Raw genomic sequence first — 20359 nt, 5'->3', positions numbered from 1 at the left:
TGGCCTTGATTAGAATCCTTCTGCCTCAGCTTCCCCGGTAGACATGTGCCACAGCAATGGGTTACTTGTCTTTTCTTTTTGGTACTGGTGATTAAATTCAGGAGCACTTTACCACTTAGCTACACCCCCAGCCATTTTTAAAAATATGTTTTGTTTTGAGAGAAGATCTCATTAAGTTGCTGAGGCTGGCCTTGAACTTGAAATCTTCCTGTCCCAGTAAGAAGTAGCTGGAATAACTGGTGTGTAATACAGAAATAATATAATGTAGTTTCTTGTTTGCTTTTTAAACTATTATAGATTTGGGGTAGCCAATCAAAGATCTTAGAATATGTTATTTTCTCATTTACTATTTAATAAGGGTTATAGAAGTTTTTCTCAAAACTATAGGAATCAGTCCATGTAAGTACAGCATTAAATGAAGTCTTTTTAATATTTTATCAGGAAAATCACCAGGTTTTTTTTTTTTCTTCCTTTTTTAAAATCCAGGGTTGGGATCAACAGCTGTTCTTACATGGGCAGGGTAACTTGATATAATGGCATTCATTTTTACCCTGGTCTGTTCTTAGTGCAAATTTGAAATGGGTGTTTTGGAAAATGTGCTATGAATTTCTCTCTAGACCTTCTCATCCGAGCAGCCTAGCAAATCCCTGGCACTCGATGCGCATCTTTCGTAACAGAACTTTGATGCTGTGACTTGATGCCTTGAAATCAGCACAACAAAATGGTGCTTGAGGAGCAGTGTTTACTTTGATCATCTTTCAACTTCTGTGCCCCAGCCTTTTCACGGAGTACAAATTGCTTTACCAGAGTTATGGGGCTGAAGCCCACGGACTGTTTTTGTAGACTGGTTGCTGTGGTGATTCTTAGCCTTCCATGACTCTCCCATCTCCAGGGAAACAGAAACCTTTGCAGCTGTCTCGACCTTTTTGATATTGTATCTGCTGGAGGTCTTCATTGAGCTCGTAGCAAGCCCAACAATCATAGGTTTGTGTCAACAAATACGTGGAAACAGGGCATCTCATTCAGGATATGTTGCCTTTAAAAACAAACAGCTCCCTAACCTCCCAAGTCTGGCTGAAGCCAGAAGCCAGAGTTAAGTGATCCATGGAGTGTTGGTCATGATAACCATCTAAGAAAGAGCTATGAGGATGAAGGAGGAAGTTTATAGGGTCGTGAGGTGGGGAAGAAAGAGAGTGGTAGTGAAGGGGGAACTAATAGGGCTTGTGTATGCCCAGAGAGAAGATGGTTCAGGAAGAGGTCGTGGGCCAAGCCTAGCAGTCTGGTGTTTGGAGATCTATAAGGAAAACTATCTTCCGCTTGAAGAACAATATAGACAAGAGTTCCTTTCTATAGGAACCAAGGGAATAGAGGAAATAACTGTGGTTTTAAAGGGCAGAGGTAATAATAGCTAACACTTAAAGAACATTTACTCTGTGCCACTCACTGTTTTAAGTGCTTTACACAAATGACATATTTAATCCTTTGACATCTGATGGGATAGGTACAATTATTATCCCCATGTTAAAACCAATGAAACTGATGCTCATAGAGTCTTAACCTAATCAAGGTCCTAAGGCTGGTAAGAGGAGAGCTGACATTCCAGCCCAGAGTCTGGCTCTGAGTCACTGTTCTTACTCACCTGGTCAAACTGCCTGTAATTTAGAAAGGAAGACAGAGTGACCTAAAGGATTGGATTACAGGACTTGATGGCCAAGTTGGAAGAAAATGTAGAACTTGGGAGAGAATAAATTTTACTTTAGAATGCGTTTGTTGGTTTATTTATTTATTCATTCCATATTTTTATATACTTCTATAGAGTTTCCAAGTATTGGACCAGGCTCTAAGGTGATAAAAACACAAGTCCCAATCCCTCCAGTGTTAGCTTTCTGTCACTAGAATGAAATACTTGAGATAATCAACTGATAAAGAGAAAAGATTTATTTTGGCCCACAGTTTTGGAGGTTCTAGTCCTTGATCAATTGCCTCTTGCTTATCATGGCAAGAGCATCTAACAGAGCAAAGCCACTCACCTCATTGGGTAGGAAGCAAACAGGGAGAGACCAGGATCCCTACAGTCCCCCTTGAGGTCACACCCCAATAACCTAAGGACTCTCCACTGGGCCTCATCATCTCAGGGTGCACAGTACCTCTTAATAGTGCCACCCTGGGAACCAAGCCTTTAACACATGGACCTTTGAGGGGGACACTCAGCATCCACACTCTAGCACTTCCTCTAAGAGAGTCCATTTGTACAAACTTAACTTAATATAAGCAGATAATAGGTACTGTAAGGGAAAGGTCAACAGGACACAGGTCAAGGGTATTTGCTGGTAAGAGCTTCCTTCTAAGAGCACTGATACCTTGAAACCTTCTTAGAGAGCCTGATATTTTTTTTTTCTGTAAAAAGAACAAAATTGATTGTATGTGAAAATATGAAGCTGTAATTAAGTATGTTAATACATAAACCTACCTCTTTCTAAAAAGAGTTGAGAAACCTCATTTCCTGAGTTTGCATACAGTTTGACTTTGAAAATTTCCAAAGTACAGTAGAACATTATGTTCACTTTATACACAACTCGGATATGAGTGTGTTTTAGGGTAGTGAATGCAGAACACTTCACCAAAAGGAAAGGGGTCTGAGAAGGATCTTTGTAGGAGAAAGTTGAGAACCTGTCTACAGCTAACACATCATTTTAAAATATGGGACTGTATTAATTTTCTTGTTGCACATAATAACTCAAAAAGGTAGGTACTACTATCCTGTATTTTAGATGAAGAAACTGTAGCACAAAGGGGTCAAGCAACTTTTCTCAAGGTCAGATGACTGAGGGAACTAATGGAGTTAGAGTTGAACAGTGTCCATACTGTCATTCTTTTGCTACGTTGATGGCCATGTTTTACTTCATGAATCCCATTCTGAGGGAAAACATGTTAATCAAAAGACAGATGGTAAGACATTCTTCAAGAAGCATGAAGCCAGTGTTAAGAGCCCTTCCCTCAGTTGACATTTAGGTGTTCACTGCCTTACCATGTTCATTTTTCCTGTTATCCATACTGTATTTCTTGGTGCCAACTGGAAACCGTCCATGGTGTGTGGAAAATTAATAGAAGAGGAAACAAAAAAAATCACACAATTTTGCTACTTGTTAACTCTGGTTAGAAGCTTTGTTTGCTTAAGGATGTGGAAACTGATGACTAGATGGTGTAGGTAACTGACTATATCAGATTTCTGTCTCTGTTCTAAAAAAGGGCATTTTAGAATATTGCTCATCTGCTGTGGTCTGGAAAATGAAACTCCTTATCTTTCTTTGAGATAACAGTAAAATTTTCCTTATAACTTGAAGTTTACAAAGAATTATATTTATAACAAATATAAATTATTTAACTTCAGCAATCTTATATGAGTGATTTCTTTTAAGGTTTGGAGAGATTTCATTTAACATTTTATGAAACACAGCAGCTTGTTCAAAGCTACTTCTAATTTCAGAATCTGGACTTACAAGCAAAAGACAACAGACTACCCAGCTCACATATTCCCAAACATGGACAGACATGACCTGAACCTACCAGGACAGTTTTCCAGATTTTTATGAAATGTTGAAATATATGGGCTTTTTTTTCCCTCCTGTATTGGGGCCCTTGGGCATGCAAGGTTCTACCACAAGCTACATTCCCAGCCCTTCATTTCTTATTTTTGAGACAGAATCTCACTAAATTGCCCAAGCTAGTCTCAAAATTGTGATCTTCTTGCCTTAGCCTCTCAAGTTGCAGGGATTATAGATGTACTACTGGGCCCAGCCCAAGTATTATTTACTTTCAAAAACAAATTTAGGAAACATCTTTAGAGAAGAAGAAACTATATGAGAAGTAGGTAACGAGAATCTGAAAATCTTAGGAAAACTCTTCAATAATGAAGCCATGGAATCATTAGATTCTAGGGTCAGAAGGAGTCTGAGTGCTCATCTAATACATCTTATTTTTCCTAAAATATTTCTGATAATTGGCTATCCAACCAATCCAAGTAGTTCAGAAGTTGTGAGAAACAAGAAAATTTATCACTGTGACAGATTTTTGCCTGTTTCCTAACAAGTTTGGGTCCAGTTTGTCCTGTCTGGGAGACCTGTCCCAGCCCAAGCTGCTTATTTTCTCTTTTGCTCCTGACATCCTCTTCTCTCTCCATGTAACCCACACAGTTTAGTCATGGTGTTGTATTATATCCATCCCTTCAGGCATCTCTCTTCCCACTGAACTGTGAACAAATTGGGGAAGATAGGCCGTTTTTCTCTTACCTTTCCATTGCTGGTAATTGATGTGGTTTGTGGCACATAAGAGGCACTTAACTAATGATGTTTGAATAAATGCAAAAAAAAAATGTGCAGGAAACACAAGTTATTGACTGAAGTTAGCTTAGGGTGTGGCTTAGTTTTGGAGAATGTGGATTTTTAAGTCCTAAGGATAGATAGGAACTTTCAGCCTTAAGATAAAATGAATTTCTTAAAGTTATAGTCTTTTCCAAATGAGATTTTAAACTCTAGAATTGATCTGGTCTATCCTGTGTGAAAGTTAAAACCACATTTTATTATGGTAAAATATAGATTGCATGAAAATTTACCACTGTGATAGTTAATTTTAAGTGTCAACTTGACTGGGTTAAGGGATACCCAGGTAGCTGGAACACATCATTTGTGGGTGTGTCTGTGAGGGTTTCCAGTAGAGATTAGCATTTGAATTGGTGAATTAATAAGGAAAATCTTCTTTCATGGTTGGTAGACATCATCCAATCCATTGAATGCCCAGAGATAAGAAAAAGCAGGGGAAAGGAATTCATGGTCTTTTGGGGAGCTTTTTTTGTCTTCCGCCCTTGGACGTTAGAACTACAGGTTCTCAGACCTTCATACCCTGGGACTTGTACTAGCAGCTCCCTAGGTTTTCAGGCTTTGGGTCCTGGACTGAGATGACTCTCTTGGGTTCTCCAACTTGTGGACAGCATATCATGGGACATCCTAGTTCCATATTTTGTGATCTAATTCCTATGATAAATTTCCTCTTATACAGATGGTTCTCTATGTAAAATGATGAAGTGTTATCCTGATAAACCCATCACAAGTTGAAATTACTCTAAGTTGAAAGTGCATTTAATCCCTCTAACCAACTGTACATTGCAGCATAGCAACACAGCACATCACAGAGTACTGGTTGTTTTCCCCCATGATCTCATGCCTGACTGGGAACTGTGACCTCCTGCCCTTGCCCAGTGTCAGCAAAGAGTATTGTACTACATATTTCTAGCCTGGGAAAATATCAACATGCAAAATTCCAAACATGAGCCTGTTGTGGTGGTACATGGCTATAGTCCCAGCTATTTGGGAAGCTGAAGCAGGAGGATCACTGGAGTTCACTTTGAAACCAGCCTGGGCAACATAGAGAATCCCCACCTCAAAAAAATAAAAAACTGATGTATGGTTTCTTCTGAATGTGTTTCATTTTTGCACCATCGTTGACTTGGGGATCTTAATAATTAAGATCTGGAGAACCCTGACTAATAAAGCCATTTTAGCCATTTTAAATTGTTCTATTCTGTCACATTTGTATATTCACAGTGTTGTGTAACCATCACCATTATCTATTTCTAGAACATTTTCATCACCTCAAAAACAAACAAACAAAAAACACTCCATATCAATTAAGAGTAACAAGACATTATTTTCTCCCATTCCCCCATCCCCAGCCCAGCAGCTTCCAATTTGCTTTTTGTCTCCATGGATTTTCTGGTTCTGGACATTTAATAAAAATGTAATCATACAACATGTGACCTGGGTCTGGCTTTTTTTTTTTTTTTTTTTAACTTCACATGACCTTTTTTTCAAGATCCATTCATGTTATATCATCTATTAGGACTTTTTTTTCCTTTTTTATGGCCAAATAATCATTTATTGTATGGGTAGTGCCATATTTTACTTATTTACATCACATTTTTATGGAGAGATTTTTCATACTATTAGTCAAAATTTTTTTTCTCTTCCCAAACATCACACATAGAGAATTTCAGGTACTTCTGCAAGATGCTGGTAACTTCGTCATGTTGAACTTTATAATCAAGGCTTAAATATTTTGCATCACAACCCCCTGAGCCCTAGTTCTACTTTTCTCATTTTGTCTCTAATTGCTGTTTATTAGTGGTATTTTCAAAGTATGAGCTGGAGGCAGAATTGCAAACTATGTTAGTTTTGCAGAAAATGAGCAGTAGAAGACTAGAAGATACTGAGTTAATAAGCATTTGAGATTTAACTGATTTACAAAGTGGAGCTTAAGCAGTATGACCTTGATATCTTTTAGGACCTTCTATATTATAGACAGAATTAGAAAATTCTTTGGAGATCTATTATGAGAAAGTAGCTTGAACCTTTTCCATTTGCATGGGAAACCCAAATCTTCACAGTACTTTCGAATCCTTTAAATACAGGTGCTCCACCTTGTGTTTAGCTGCTTAGGCAAGTATTTGAATGACTTTCCTGTCCATCACACTGAGTAGAATTCAGATATTAGAAGCTCATTTGAAGTGTAAAAATAAAAGTTAGCATACAGTTTTTCCACATGGTAAAGCAGAACCTAATATTTCCCAAAGTCAAATATGGGCAACAACAAAATTTTTAAAAAAATTTTTTTAAAGTTGTTGATGAATATTTATTTATTTATTTATTTATATGTGGTGCTGAGAATCAAACCCAGTGCCTCACACATACTAGGTAAGCATTCTACCTAGAATTTACAAATGGTCTGTGTTAGAATTTACACTTATTTCATTCTGAGGTAAAACCCATTCTTAGTCCTTGCCATAACCCTCAATTCTGATTTACCTGTGAATAAATGTCCACAGGATCATTGTTCAGACTTCTCACCATTTGGGTCTTTTGCTTTTTCTTTTCTCTTTTTTCTCCTCCTTTCTTGTAGGATATTAAAAAGTACTTAAAGGATCTTAAGGTTACAGAGTTACCTTAGCAATTTCACTGCCAGGTGTCCTACTCTATATTGTAGCCTCACCCCTTTCCAGTTAGAACAAATGTGTTGAACTGCTTTTAATGCTGCCTCAAGAAAGTCTGAAACTTAAACACTTGAATGCTACTTTAAGAAGAAATGATCCCACCTTAGACACTTATCAGCTACAACATGCCAAATTCCAAATGCAATTTTTGGCAACCTTCCCTCTGCTATTCATGATGATAGGTTCTTCACCCTGAAAAGGCATCCCAGGGCTCAACAAAAACTGATTGTGTGGAGGAAAACAGGTCAAAGTACCAAACTGACACGAACATTGCACACTGTATTTGCTCCCTTGTGCTTTATGCTGTTCTGACATTGTTTATTTCCTGAATTAAAAACACGTATGATTCCATGCCTCTAAAAGAGTGTGGAACATTTGATCAAAGAAGATAATACAGTTTCAGAAAAAAATGCTCCCCAAACATCACGTCGACTGATAACATGTTCCCCCATCTTTGACTCCATGTTACTTTCTCTCCCTCTCCCAAGGTAGGCCATGTAATTGAAACTGAAATTCCTCCAAAAACATTTCCTTAAAAGCATAACCTGACTGGACCAGAATACCCTCAGGGGGCCGGGACTGTGAATTTCAGGAGTTGTTTTTGCTTTACCTTTCAAAGGAAAACTAAATTTCACAGAATTCCCATGGTTTTCCTACCCTGGCCAGAATTGTTTCTTTAGAGAGTAATTTAGTCTAATCCACACATCAGCTGGGACCCCCTGCAACTCAGGAGTGAGTGATTGGTTTGCATCTCTGCTCATCCTGTGGTTTGTAGAAATCCAAATAGGCCCTTTCTGGAGACTACCAGAGCGTTATGTTCTTGGGGCCTTCATCCTCCTTGGGTTTATGATTCTATACTCCACATGTCTCGGACACACTTGATTCACGTGGATTTGAGATACCACCAGTGCCTTTCTGAGTTCTGTAGCACACATTCATGACAGGAGTGGGCCTCATAGAAGCTTTTGCAGTGAAGTTGGAGGAAGGTTTGCCTCAGAGCACTTTAGCCACAGTATGAGCCGGAGACACCCATGGCTGTTCTTACTTGTTGACTCCTTGCTAACTCTGTTCACTGACCTCTCAACTTGCTTATAACCCTGTCCCCTACCTTTCCTTTTTTCCTTTCTTCTCTCCCAGCAGTAAAGTAGTTCTTGCTTCTGACTCACACATTTTCCTTATTATCTACCCTTGAGAAGGAGAATATGTTTCAAAGATTATTTTTCACATTTTATATATTTTAATTTGCATAACTGTTAAGGTCAAATTTCTGCTTTCTTTTTTGGCCTCAGAGATCTTCATTCATACACATTGTAAGAGCTGCTCCGCTCTGTCCTGTACGCATAGCAGAGGACCATAGTTGTTTGTTGTATTTATTCCCACAAGGCTTGGATGTGGCTGTGGAATCCTCTCCAACATACTGTCCGGGCAGCCCCTAGGATTCATTTTGGTAGCTGGAATCTGTTTGCTTTTCTTGACTCTGTTTTAAAGTTCAAGTTGTGCTTGATAGTGAAGTTAATGTCTTCTTTATTAGATGACCCCCTTTTTTGGTCAGAAAAACAGGGCATTATGACTTTGTAGCCATTATTTGAGTCATATTTTATTCATAACTTTTGCTCATTCTTTTATTCATTTTTCCAGAAAACTTATTAATTACTTACTAGATGTCTGGCCTTATGCTAGTCCCAAGGTTGCAGAAATGAATGTGACTCTCTTCCTGCCCTTGAATTATGTTCTGAGGATATTACAATGTGACAGGGGAGACAAACATCTAAACAGATTGTGACAGTGGCACATGGAGCTGAGGGACAAGGAAGGATTTCACTGGAGATGCCTTTTGAGCCCACCACAGGTGTCCATCTGGGAACATGATTGTACTGCACTTCAGGCCCGAAGCCTGAAAGACTACAGTGTGTTAGTGGCACTTATAGAATGAAGCTCACACAGTTTGTGTTTAATACTGAAGAATAAATACTGTCAGTGTCCTCAGACTTGGTTATCAGCTGAGGCCTGCCGAGGGCCCCAGCTGTGTTCCCACACCCAAACATACCTACCTCCAGGGTCTCCACTGCCCTGCCTGTCTTCCTGCAGTGGCCAAGCCAATGGCTCCTCTGAGAAGGGAGGTCCAGGGTCCCTGGAATCCCCTTGCAATACTCTCAGGGACCCCGTTAGAGGGTCATGACCTGTAAGTTTTATAAATATTCTTCTGTTTATATGAGTTCTTGCCCCTCAACCCCCAACCCAAATTTAGTTCCCAGAATTTTTCTGGGGCATTCAAAATATGGAAGAAAGAAGGCACACTTATTTCTGCATCAAATTTCAGAATTTTAGAATCCCCCAGAACTTTGTGGTTTTATTAGATAATTTTCAGAGGTTTCCAGGGACTCCAAAATCATGTCCTCCTTGGGCGCAGGGGGATTAGTTTGGGATTTGACTGACTCTTTTCCTCTTTCAATTCAAAACCACTGGGAAACAGCTTGGTGCCTTTTTTTGCCATAACAGTGTGACATCTTTGAACCCAGTGCTTCTGGAGACCAGGGAGGATAATCAGGTGACTCCCCGTGGTGGGGGTGGAGACACTAGGAGGTCCCAATTTCTTGAATTCAGCACCAACTAATTAATGTTCCTTTAGAAATTCAGGGAAATACAAAACTTAAAAAAAAAAAAAAAAGGAAACTTTAAAATGTTCCAAATCCATCCCTCCAAGAATATTTTAAAGGAATCTTTTTATACCAATTCCCAAAAGGTGAAAGGCAAGCAATGGCAAATGAAATGTCAGTGGTATGGTTCCTCAGAATGGATATCCTTTAAAACACGGTAGCAAGAATGAGCTAAATACTGTTCCTCCCCCTCCCCCAGCAATCAGTTGCAACATTTCAGATCCATCTGGAGTCACCATTAAGTTCCTAAAAATCACATTGTCCAAATATAGGTGAAGTTTGAGTTTAACTCTGGGACTCTAGTTTCTTGAAATAGATGCACGCCTCACTGTCTGTCTGTGTACTATATGGGTGCTGGGAGGCCAGGATTCAGGAGGTTTTCAGTTACTGCCAGCATTGTTGCCAAGGGATGTCTCCTTACCTCTGAGCAGGGGACAGATGATGGCTATATACAGACCAGCCTGTGATTTTATGGGTCTCGGTTATAGGCACGCTGTTGGAGTTCTTTTCTTATCTGTCTTAGTGTAAACTGATCATTGAATCATCCATTTCAGAGCATTATTTGGTCTGGTTTTAGATACTAGGAGTCTCTGTGGTAGTGTTTTGGATGACTTCATTGCCTCGTGGGTCTACAGGGGCTGTTCTAAGAATCAAAAATGTTGAAATAAAACCTCACTGACACGTTAGCAAAATTGGGCAACTGTTAGGCTCTCATATCAGTTGTTTTTCTCACTTTGGTTTTGTTTGTTTTAACAAACCCCAGGAGTGGTGGTGGTGGGGTCTTACTAATAAGAAATCTTTTGAAATCTCTAAGGTAGGGATATCTTGCATCTGTGCTATGAATTCTGGGAAACGCAAAACAATTTTCATATGGCATCTTTTCATAAAAACAGTTAAGCATTTTCTCTTGCCTGTAAGTACATAATTCATTTTCATAAAGTGGCTTACAGAGTCCAAGACAATATATTTAGTTTTTGCTTATCAAAGATAATCTTTGGAAAACTGAGATGTCTTCGCCACCCAAGGTCTAGAGAATGTTGTCCTTGTGTTTTGTTTTTTTCCTGGTGATAATGTGAGCAAGGACATGCATCCTAATTGGAAGATAGGAAGGCTGTCTTTCCACTTGGAGGATTTATGCTCCTTAGAGTTGGCCTTGACTTTGGACTAAGTTGTATTCACATTTCCAAGAAAAAAAAAAAGATTTGTTTTGAATTTTCTTATAAAATTACACCTAGCATGTTTGCTGAGGTGTACGGATAACCTCAGAATATCTCTAATGAGAAGATGTGGCAGAACTGATGAGACCAATTGACTTTCCTGTTTTTAGGAGAGGGATCAGTGAGGTGTAAGGCACAGTGTCTACATGTGGGATGTGACAGACAGAGATTTACTTGCACTTCCTCACCCCTCCAGGAAGACTGACTATTCAGCACAGTTTGAAAGAAACATATTGAAAGCAGAAAAGGACAGGGCTGCATGGACCGGTATGTGGTCAAGCATGGGTCTGAAGAGGCCACTGAAGCCCCAGGAACTACACTGATAGATTTTTAGTTCTGAGTCGTCATCTATGGATTTCTTTCCCAGAAATGATGACATCTTTAGACCAGAAGTGTGCTTTCTAGTTTAATTAGATGGAGCCATTTTGTTTCTGTTTCTGCCATTAGAATTTTCCTGCTATTCTACAATGGGTTCCTTACCCAGAGTTAATGGGCAATTAATCTGGAGTTCATGGTACCTGCAATGGGTGTGTTTCCTTACCATTGTCTGCAAAATGTCATGTGATGTGTGATGTGTGATGTGGGGAGGGGGTATAGGGGGAGAAGAGAAGGTTCATACTCACATTCAGTTCTCAAATGCTCTGTGACTCCCAAAGATTAGCAAAGAAGCCACTGATCTAGAGACTAGCCCTTACTCCTTTATTTGGGATGCATCCCTTTTGGCCCTATTAGCCTTTATGGCTCACATCACCCCTACGTTCAGTTCCTTATTGCTTTTGAAGCCTGTAGATTCAGCTGATATGTGGATTTTTTTTTTTTTTTTGATACCAGGAGTTGAACTCAGGGCACTCAACCACTTAGCCACATCCCCAGCCCTATTTTTTCTGTATTCTATTTAGAGAGAGGGTCTCACTGAGTTGCTTAGCACCTCGCTTTTGCTGAGGCTGGCTTGGAATTCATGATCCTCCTGCCTCAGCTTATTTATTTATTTAGTTGTAGATGGACACCGTACCTTTATTGTATTTATTTATTTATTTTTATGTGGTGCTGGGGATTGAACCCAGTGCCTCACATATGTTAGGCGGGTACTCTACCACTGAGCCACAACCCCAGCCCTTAATATGTGGCTTTTTATGTGTAAATTTGATAAAGGCTTGAGGGTCAACTCCTTAAACTAAGGAGTTTGAATTTCTAAGCTAGAAATTGTTGGATACCATTTGTTGTATCATTTCTCCCTTCTTTGCTGCAATCTGCCTTAGCTCTGGTCCGTAGACCACTATCACTGGACAATCTGATGGTAAAGAACTACAGAAGGATGTTCTTATGATTTTAACTACTATCTATCCTGAGCTATAATTGATCCATATAGAGGACCCTTCCATCCTTTCTCCAGCCTAGGAGAAATCAGGCAATTTAGGCAGGAATTCTTTGAGATATTCCAGGTCTGTTCTCCCCACATTCCCAGGAGCTGTTATCCTCTCAGTCTTTGCTGGTTGTTTTAGTTGTGCCCTGTCTTTCCTGCAGCACATTTGCCTAAATGGAAGGAGGTATAGAAAAGCAAGGGTGTTGAGGCATTAGGTGAGCGGACGCTTTCAGGTCTCTTTGTTCTTGCCAAATGATCTTTTACAAAAAGTATTGGGTATTTTTCTTTTAATTTCCCAATTGTAGTGTGAATTCTTCTTTGCCAAATGGCTTTTGGGGCTTTGCCTGGGATCTGTGTTCCAGAATCAGAGATTCATCTTGGCCAGACACTGCCACATATTGAAGAAGGAGCCATTTCCAGGAAAGCTCATAGAGCTGAGACTCCTAGAAATCTTTCCCCGATTGTCTGAGCCAGGCCTTGACACTTTGGACCATCTGGAAAATTTTGGACCTGAGTATGAATATCTGTTTCATACATCTCATTTCATAAGCTTTTCTAAAAAAAAATTCTTGTTCATTTGAGATATATACTTATTTATTTTGTAGTGTGCATTTTGCCCCAAACTTATGTATATCTGTGAACTTTAAGGATGGTATGCCTGAAAACGACAAAGAAAATCATCAGAAAAAGGGTTGATGTGCCCTCTGCAGATGTTCTGTACCTTCCCAGCCTAAGCCCTTTTTGTCCTTTCTCTCCCTTATTACTCTCTGGTGAGTTCACCATCAGTTTAAGTATGTGATTCTTTGTTTCACCTCACCCCTCTGAACAGAAAGCCCCTGTGGACAGGTTATTAAAAGCATGATTTTGCTTTTCTGAGTTCATGTTGACTGCCCTTGGCTCAAGTATTCTGGGAAGACACTGAGTCCACTTTTTCTGGCTTTGCTGACAGGTGCCTTTTGATGATGCTAATGATGATAATGGAAACTTACAATAGCATTTGATCCTTCCTCAAAACTGACCACAGTGTTTTCCTGTCCAGGCTCATAGTTCCCCCTGACCCCCAGGGAACTCTGTACAATCAGTGTTTATTTGGTGTGTTTTCTGCCTCATTTCTTTGGAAAACCCCTTCCCACTAGTAGCTGAGGGAGTGAGAACCCTGGCAGCTCCCTTGGCAGCCCCTTTCTTTCTCTCTTGGCACTTTCTCTGTCAGAACTCACTTAACTTTATAGAGCTTGGAGTTTACCTGAGACCGGAAAAAGTCCTTTCTCTGAAGGTCCAGAGGGATAATCCACCCTGAGGGGATCCTGTTCTTTAATTCTCAGCCACTTGACCTGAAGGATAAGCCAGTCCTGAAGGAAGGTACCTTCTATTCTGCCATTGTCAATTTTGAAAATAAAACAAAAAAGTGTTTTGTTTATTTGTGTTTTATTCTTGGGAACTGAGTCATGTTTGGCTGAGATTAGGCATATGAAATAGCCACTTTGTGGTTAAAAATATGGGGGGGAGGTAGAGAAGCAAAAAGGCCCCATATTGGCAGTATCATCTAGCTCAACATGAAACATCTTATTCACAGATTGAGAACTAGCTTATAGCTTCTTCTCTTAATGGTGAGTAGTGGAAAGATATCCAGATGCTGCTCTGATTGATCTGCCTGGAAAGCTAGTGCTAACATCTCTCCCCTCTTTCTGTTGCTGCCTAGGTCACTCTGCACCTGAATCCTATCTCCTCAGTGCACATTCACCACAAGCCTATTGTGTTCCTGCTCAACTCCCCACAACCCCTGGTGTGGCGTTTGAAGACAGAGAGACTTGCCACTGGGATCTCCAGACTTTTCTTGGTAAGTGTTTCAAACCCTCCCAAAGTGGTCCTTATTATGAGGTTATAATGACCCCAAACTTTGCAAATCTTTTAAAAAGGGCCTCTTTTCATCGAAATAATACCATTGTTCCGAGAGTGTTGAAAGTGGAGTTGTACACTTGGAGGTAGTTGAATGGCATAGATAAGCATTTGCAAGAAGCAAGCACCACCTACATGTCCTCTGTGGTCTTGTTTCCATGACAGAGGAGGACCTGGAATCATAGGCTGAGTGGCCTGAGCTTTGGTCTCATCTCAGAGATCCCCTTGTGGCATCAGGAGTACTGTAAATACTGCACACAGCCACCGGGTGTGTGGTCTCTGTCCAAAATAAATATGCACAAACCCATTCTGTTTGTATATAACAGAGGCCTAATTTCTGATATGAAAAACTGTTTGTTGAGAAATGACACAGTGAGCTCCAAAATGAAATCATTTGTATTTTGTTAAAAAAAAAAGCTGGAACCTAGTTCTGTGGAAAGATCCAAATATTACCTACTATTTGTAAATCATGTCCTTTGGAGTTTGCCAGAACATTCAAGTTTGCTAGTTGTGGAGAAATAGATGGGTTGTTTGGATGGAATTTTTGGGGTATGATATCATGTCTGATGATGAGCGACACTGCAGTGTGAGTGATAACTCAGGCTGTCCACTGTGAGAGCTCCTTGCTGTAGTCCTAATGTATGGCCTTAAGCGTTTACACCTCTCCTGATTGTAGCCATCTAAGGTGAGTGGAGTCCTCAATTAAGAGTTTACCTCTGACCTAATTAATGACCTTTCCTTTGCCCAATTAATGACCTTAATTCAAATCTGTAATTTCTTGTCACCTGCATTTGAAGAATATTTTTAAAAACTCCCACAGAATAAACTAAGAATCCATAGTCAATGTAGTTATTAAGTAGGTAAATAAATTAGGAAAAAAGGAGAGAAGAGCAAATTCCTCTTTATAGTAGACTGCCAATTAAGAAATATGGAAGAAATGATGAAGTTAGGAAATCATCGTTTTGCAATCATCATAGTAAAAGTTGTTCAGGCACAAATCATCAACAGATGTCAAATCCAGTGGAGGTGGAGGGAGTCTGAGGAACAGTATGTTTGTATATTCTCCAAATATCTTTTAAACAGATTACTTATTAAATATGGAAGAAAAGAACAACAGTAGAGATACCCAGAAATATTTCAATAAGGTGATCAGAATTAATGTCACCAACATGGGGCAGGTGAACATTGTGTGTCTGAAAATGAGCAAGAACCCAGCATCACTTAGGTAGGATTCTGGCCAAAAGTGTGTAGAAGCTGAATCTAATCATGAGGTGACACTGGACAAAACCAAACTGAGTGGCTTCCTATACAATAACAGGCTTGTCCTCTTTATGTTTATCATGAAATTGAAAGAAAGGCTGAGGAGCTATTTCAGGTTAAATAAGACTAAAGAGACAATATGATCCTGAAGGATATTATAAGGACAGTAGATGAAATTAGGAGTGGACCTGTAGATTAAGTATTATTTTAATGTTATATTTCTTGCATTTAATAACGATACTATTGTTACATAAGAGAACGTCCTTTTTAAGTGCTAAGGAGCCAAGGCTCAAATAGTTCAGGGAAAAACAAAAACAAAAACATATAGAGAGAACATGGCAAGGTGTTAAAAACTGGTGAATCTAGTCAAAGAGTATGCTAGATTCCTTTTTTCTATACTTGAAACCTGGCTATTAATTTGAATTAATTTCAAAATGAAACATTGAAAAACTCAAAAGATACATTTATAAGGTAGGAGTTACTAAGAACTTATATTATAACTTTTTCTGAGAATTGAAACTCTTAATACTTCTATTAAAAAGGTCAAAACAGTAATAATTTAGTTATTATTAATAAATTTATAGCCAGGCATGATAGCACATACCTGTAATCCTTGGGACTCAAGAGGCTAAGATAGAAGGATATCAAGTTTGAGGCCAGCCTGAGGAACTGAACATGACTCTGTCTCAAAATAAAAAATAAAAAGGACTGAGGACGTAGCTCAGTGATGGAGTACCCTTGCGTTCAGTCTCCAGTACCAGGGGTGGGGAGAGTACATTTATTTAGTCCTTAGTACCTTTTAGGAATTGTACTAAGAGCTCCAATAGTTTATCTCATTTAATTCTCACAATACCCCAAGGATCCTAGTGTATTTACCCCTTTTTTATAGTAAAAAAAAAGTATACCACTTTTTGTAAGTGGGGAGCTAAGACTTAGAAGCTAAATAGTGGCTCAAATTACAGGGCCCATTTCTTGCAGAACTGTCTCTCAAACCCAGATAGTACCTATTCTATAAGCTCTGAATGCTAAAACTGGTTCTCTTCATACTTAGTCATTGTCAATCTCCTTTAATAAGATTATTTGTGATAAGACTTAGTGGTCTGATGATAAACTCATATGCACATTTAATCTTCATGCTGTAGAGTTGTTCTATCCAATACTGTAGGAACCAGCTATTCATGGATATTAAATTAATTTTAAAAAATAAAAAAATATATAGTTCCTGTTGCTTAGCCATGTTTCAGGTGCTCAGCAGCTTTATGTAAGGCTAGTGGTTATCACATGGCAGGTTATGGAGAGATTCTAAGCAGAGGCTTTGCTTACCCTGAGCAAATAATTTGGACAAAATAATTTCTGTTAGTCTGATTTTTCATAATCATATTATTATTACCATATTTGGTAATAATAATAGTCCCTACATCATAGAGGTATTTTCTTGGTTAAATGAGATTACATATAAAATGTCTAGCAAAGTGCCTGCCACTGATGAGTTCATAGACATTAGGTGCCATTGCTGGTGCTATATTAGAGAGCATTTAGGAAGCATGTTGAATCTACATTTGTAATTATAAAATATCTAGTTTGGCTGGCTGGCTGGCCCCAGAGTTAAAGAAGTTCCTTTTGCTCTGGGCTGTAGGTCCAGATGAACAACATGAGACACATATATCCTAGTTGTATTTATCACTTTCTCCATTCCTTCTTCAATCTGCCACTGCAAGGGTTTTAAGGGAAAGTATCTTACTTCAAGTTATTTATTTGCTTTAATTTTGTTTACTTTCTGGAAGAACTGCTTGGCCATTAGTTTAAGATTTACAAATGGGGACCATCTAGTAAGCAATGTAACATCAATGCTCCTCGGAGTTAATCCCATTTAAGTATGAATCTAAATGGGGAATCTAACATTTTAGTTTAAAATGATGAACCTAAAATTACCCAGGCAGGGGAGGCAGCTGCCAGAGAAGTCAAGGATTTAAATTCCAGGACACCTGAACTCTGCTCTGTTGTCCAGCAGGCTTCCTCTAGGGAAAATGCTTTTCTCCCATCACACATTTCTTCATGACCTGAAAGAGATGGTGGAACATCTGTTGTTCATTCCAATTCTCAGATCAAGAGATGAGTGATGCAAGTTTCTCTCACAAGCTGGGCAGCTCTCCCTAGGCAGTCTCTTCCCTTCTTCCCTGTGGGCTGAAGTGAATTTCAAGGTTTCTTCATGCGTTTCTCATGCTGGGTAGAAGACCAGTAGAGTGTCCATTTGTCCACTTATTGTAGTTAAGAATTAAAACTACAAGATAAGATAATCAATTATCTTACATTAAGTGTTTCTTGAACACTTTAGATAGCCCATGGAATCTTTGGAAGTCGAGACTTAGTGATTCCCATCCCTCTCCTCCCAAGATTACTCAAACTGCTTAGAGTTGCTGAAGAGAGAGCTCCAGACTTCTCCCCCCATTTCCAGATGTGCGCATCCCTGTCTCCTCCCGTGTGTGTTGCTGAAGGACTTGCGTTACTGGCTCACGGCTGTTTACTTTTCAGTTACAATGCTTCAACAATTTTTTCTTTTTTTTAAAGTAGGATTCAAGGAACAGCACCTAGTCCATTATTAGGATGACTTTTTATTTAAATTGACATATTTGCACTGTTAAATGCCAAATTAAAAAAGGGAAAATATTCATAACTAGTTAGGAGGGCTTGTGTTTCTCAGAAGGTCTCAACCACTCACTTTAAAATATAAAATATTATGCTTTAATATTGTCTAATAAAGGCATCTGTCTTTTTTCTGTCAGTTCATTCCAGTCCTCCTTACAACCGCACAGCACAGGCAAGAGGAAGGCAGCGGGAAGTTGGGACCTTTAGATTTTTCTGCAAGTGTAGTGGCTTTATCCATTTGTTCTGGTTGCCTAGGAAATGGGAGTGGGATGGAGAGTGTTTCAGACTGAGTTTCGAGTAGTATATCTTCGTGAGTCACATACGTGCACACACATGATAGAATTGTCACAGTCTTAGTTTTCCTTTTTTAGGGTGTATGAATGGTCCAAAGAATATTGAGTAGATTAGAACTGTTCCTCAGTGCAATCAGAAATTAAGGGAATCCTTCCCTTTCCATCTATCATATTGAAACTATCAATTAAAATATTCTTAGGTCATAGAAGCTTACTTTTATTTGTGAATGTATTTTCACAATTGAAGAAAAAGTACAGTAACTCAACTGGGTGATTGATGTCTGAATTTTTAACCTGAAAGCATTTTTTTGTTGTTGTTCTTGTTTTGCCAAAAAGTATTGGGAAAATCCACAATGTTGTCTTTAAAAACATGCTCCAGCTTAAATGGACATTTCTCCAATGAAAGGATGCAAATGACCAAAAGCACGTGAAAAATCTGCTCAGTGTCATTAGTCATTAGGGAAATGCTGATCAAAACCACAATGAGATGCCTTACCAGGATAGCTTCATGTTAAGCAGGATAGCCATGACAAAAAAGGCAGATAATAACAAGTGTTGTCAAGGCTGTAGAGAAATTGGAAGGCTCGTATATCACTGATAGGAATACAAAACAATTCTTTGGAAAACAATTGATGTAAAACACATGTTCATAAAATCTTGTCCATAAATGTCCAAGGCATCATTATTCATGGTAGCCAAAAAATGGAAACAACTCAAATGTCCATCATATGTTAAAAATGATATTTTAGGGCTGGGGACGTGGCTCAAGCGGTAGCGTGCTCGCCTGGCATGTGCGGGGAGCTGGGTTCGAGCCTCAGCACCATATAAAAATAAAATAAAGATGTTGTGTCCACTGAAAACTAAAAAATAAATATTAAAAAATTCTCTCTCTCTCTCTTTAAAAAAAATGATACTTTATTCACATAATGGGATATTATTTGGCCATAGAAAGGAACGAATCATCAGGGATGGTGGCACACACCTGTAATCTCAGCTATTCAGGAGGCCAAGGAGGCAGGAAGATGGCAAGTTCAAGGCCAACCTGGGCAACACAATGACACCCCCATCTTAAAATATAAAAAAAGAATAAAGTTCCAATAAATAACACAACATGGATGAACCTTGAAAACATGCTAAGAAGTGAAAGAAGCCAGACACAAAAGACTCCATGTTGTGTGATTTTTTTTTTTATGTGAAATAACCAGGACAGGTAAATCCATAGAGACAGAAAGAAAATGAATCATTGTCAGAGGCATGTGGGAGGGGAGAATAGCAAATGACCACTGATAATGGTATGAAGTTTCTATTTGAGAGTCATAAAAATGTTCAGGAATTGCATAGTGACAGGTATACCACTCTTTAAGAATACACTAAAAACACTGGCTTATACAGTTGAAAAGAGAGATACTATGGTATGTGAATTATATCCTATAAAGCTGTTAGGGAAAAACCCTCCTATGGCACTCTTTAAAAAATGATGGTGCAAGGGCTGGGATTTAGCTTGGTAGTAGAACAATTGCCTAACATGTGCAAAACCCTGGGTTTGATCCTCAGCACTGCAAACAAAAATAGAAACAAACAAACAAAAATCCTGATGGTACAAAATCAATGAGCTAGATGATGATGATGATGATGATGATGATGATGATGATATGATTTGGTACTGAGGATTGAACCCAGGGCCTCATGCATACTATGCATGCACTTTATTGCTGAGCTACACTCCTAGCCCTGAACTAGATTCTAAAATGTATCTTTTTACTTTATTCCATATACCTTTTTTTAAAATCTTTATTTGCATTCCAAACCCGAGTGCTATCTCCCACAAGGTCTACAGACTTAAAACTTTGGATAAACAGAAATTTTAAGATGAGACCCTTGGCTTCTAATAACGTAATGGTCCAAAGGCCATGTCCAACCTATTTATGTCAGAGTTAGCTGCTTTGAATGCTCATAAGGAAAAAATAGATATCTAAGATTAGGAT

General features: G+C 38.9%; 1 protein-coding gene across 5 annotated transcripts in view; it reads left to right on the top strand.

Moving 5' to 3' along the window:
* Positions 1-20359, top strand: part of Tgfbr3 (transforming growth factor beta receptor 3) — a 188623-nt gene that overhangs the window by 99097 nt on the left and 69167 nt on the right. For all 5 annotated transcript variants that reach the window (XM_026403098.2, XM_026403096.2, XM_026403097.2 and 2 more), the window contains one exon: positions 13979-14116. In XM_026403098.2, the coding sequence (XP_026258883.1) occupies positions 13979-14116 (138 nt within the window). The remainder of the gene's footprint in view (positions 1-13978; positions 14117-20359) is intronic.

Source organism: Urocitellus parryii, chromosome 11 (genome assembly GCF_045843805.1).
Source record: "Urocitellus parryii isolate mUroPar1 chromosome 11, mUroPar1.hap1, whole genome shotgun sequence".
In the NCBI taxonomy this organism is placed as follows: domain Eukaryota; kingdom Metazoa; phylum Chordata; class Mammalia; order Rodentia; family Sciuridae; genus Urocitellus; species Urocitellus parryii.
Note: the sequence above shows the minus strand (reverse complement) of the source record. Positions and strands in the feature narration are given on the sequence as shown.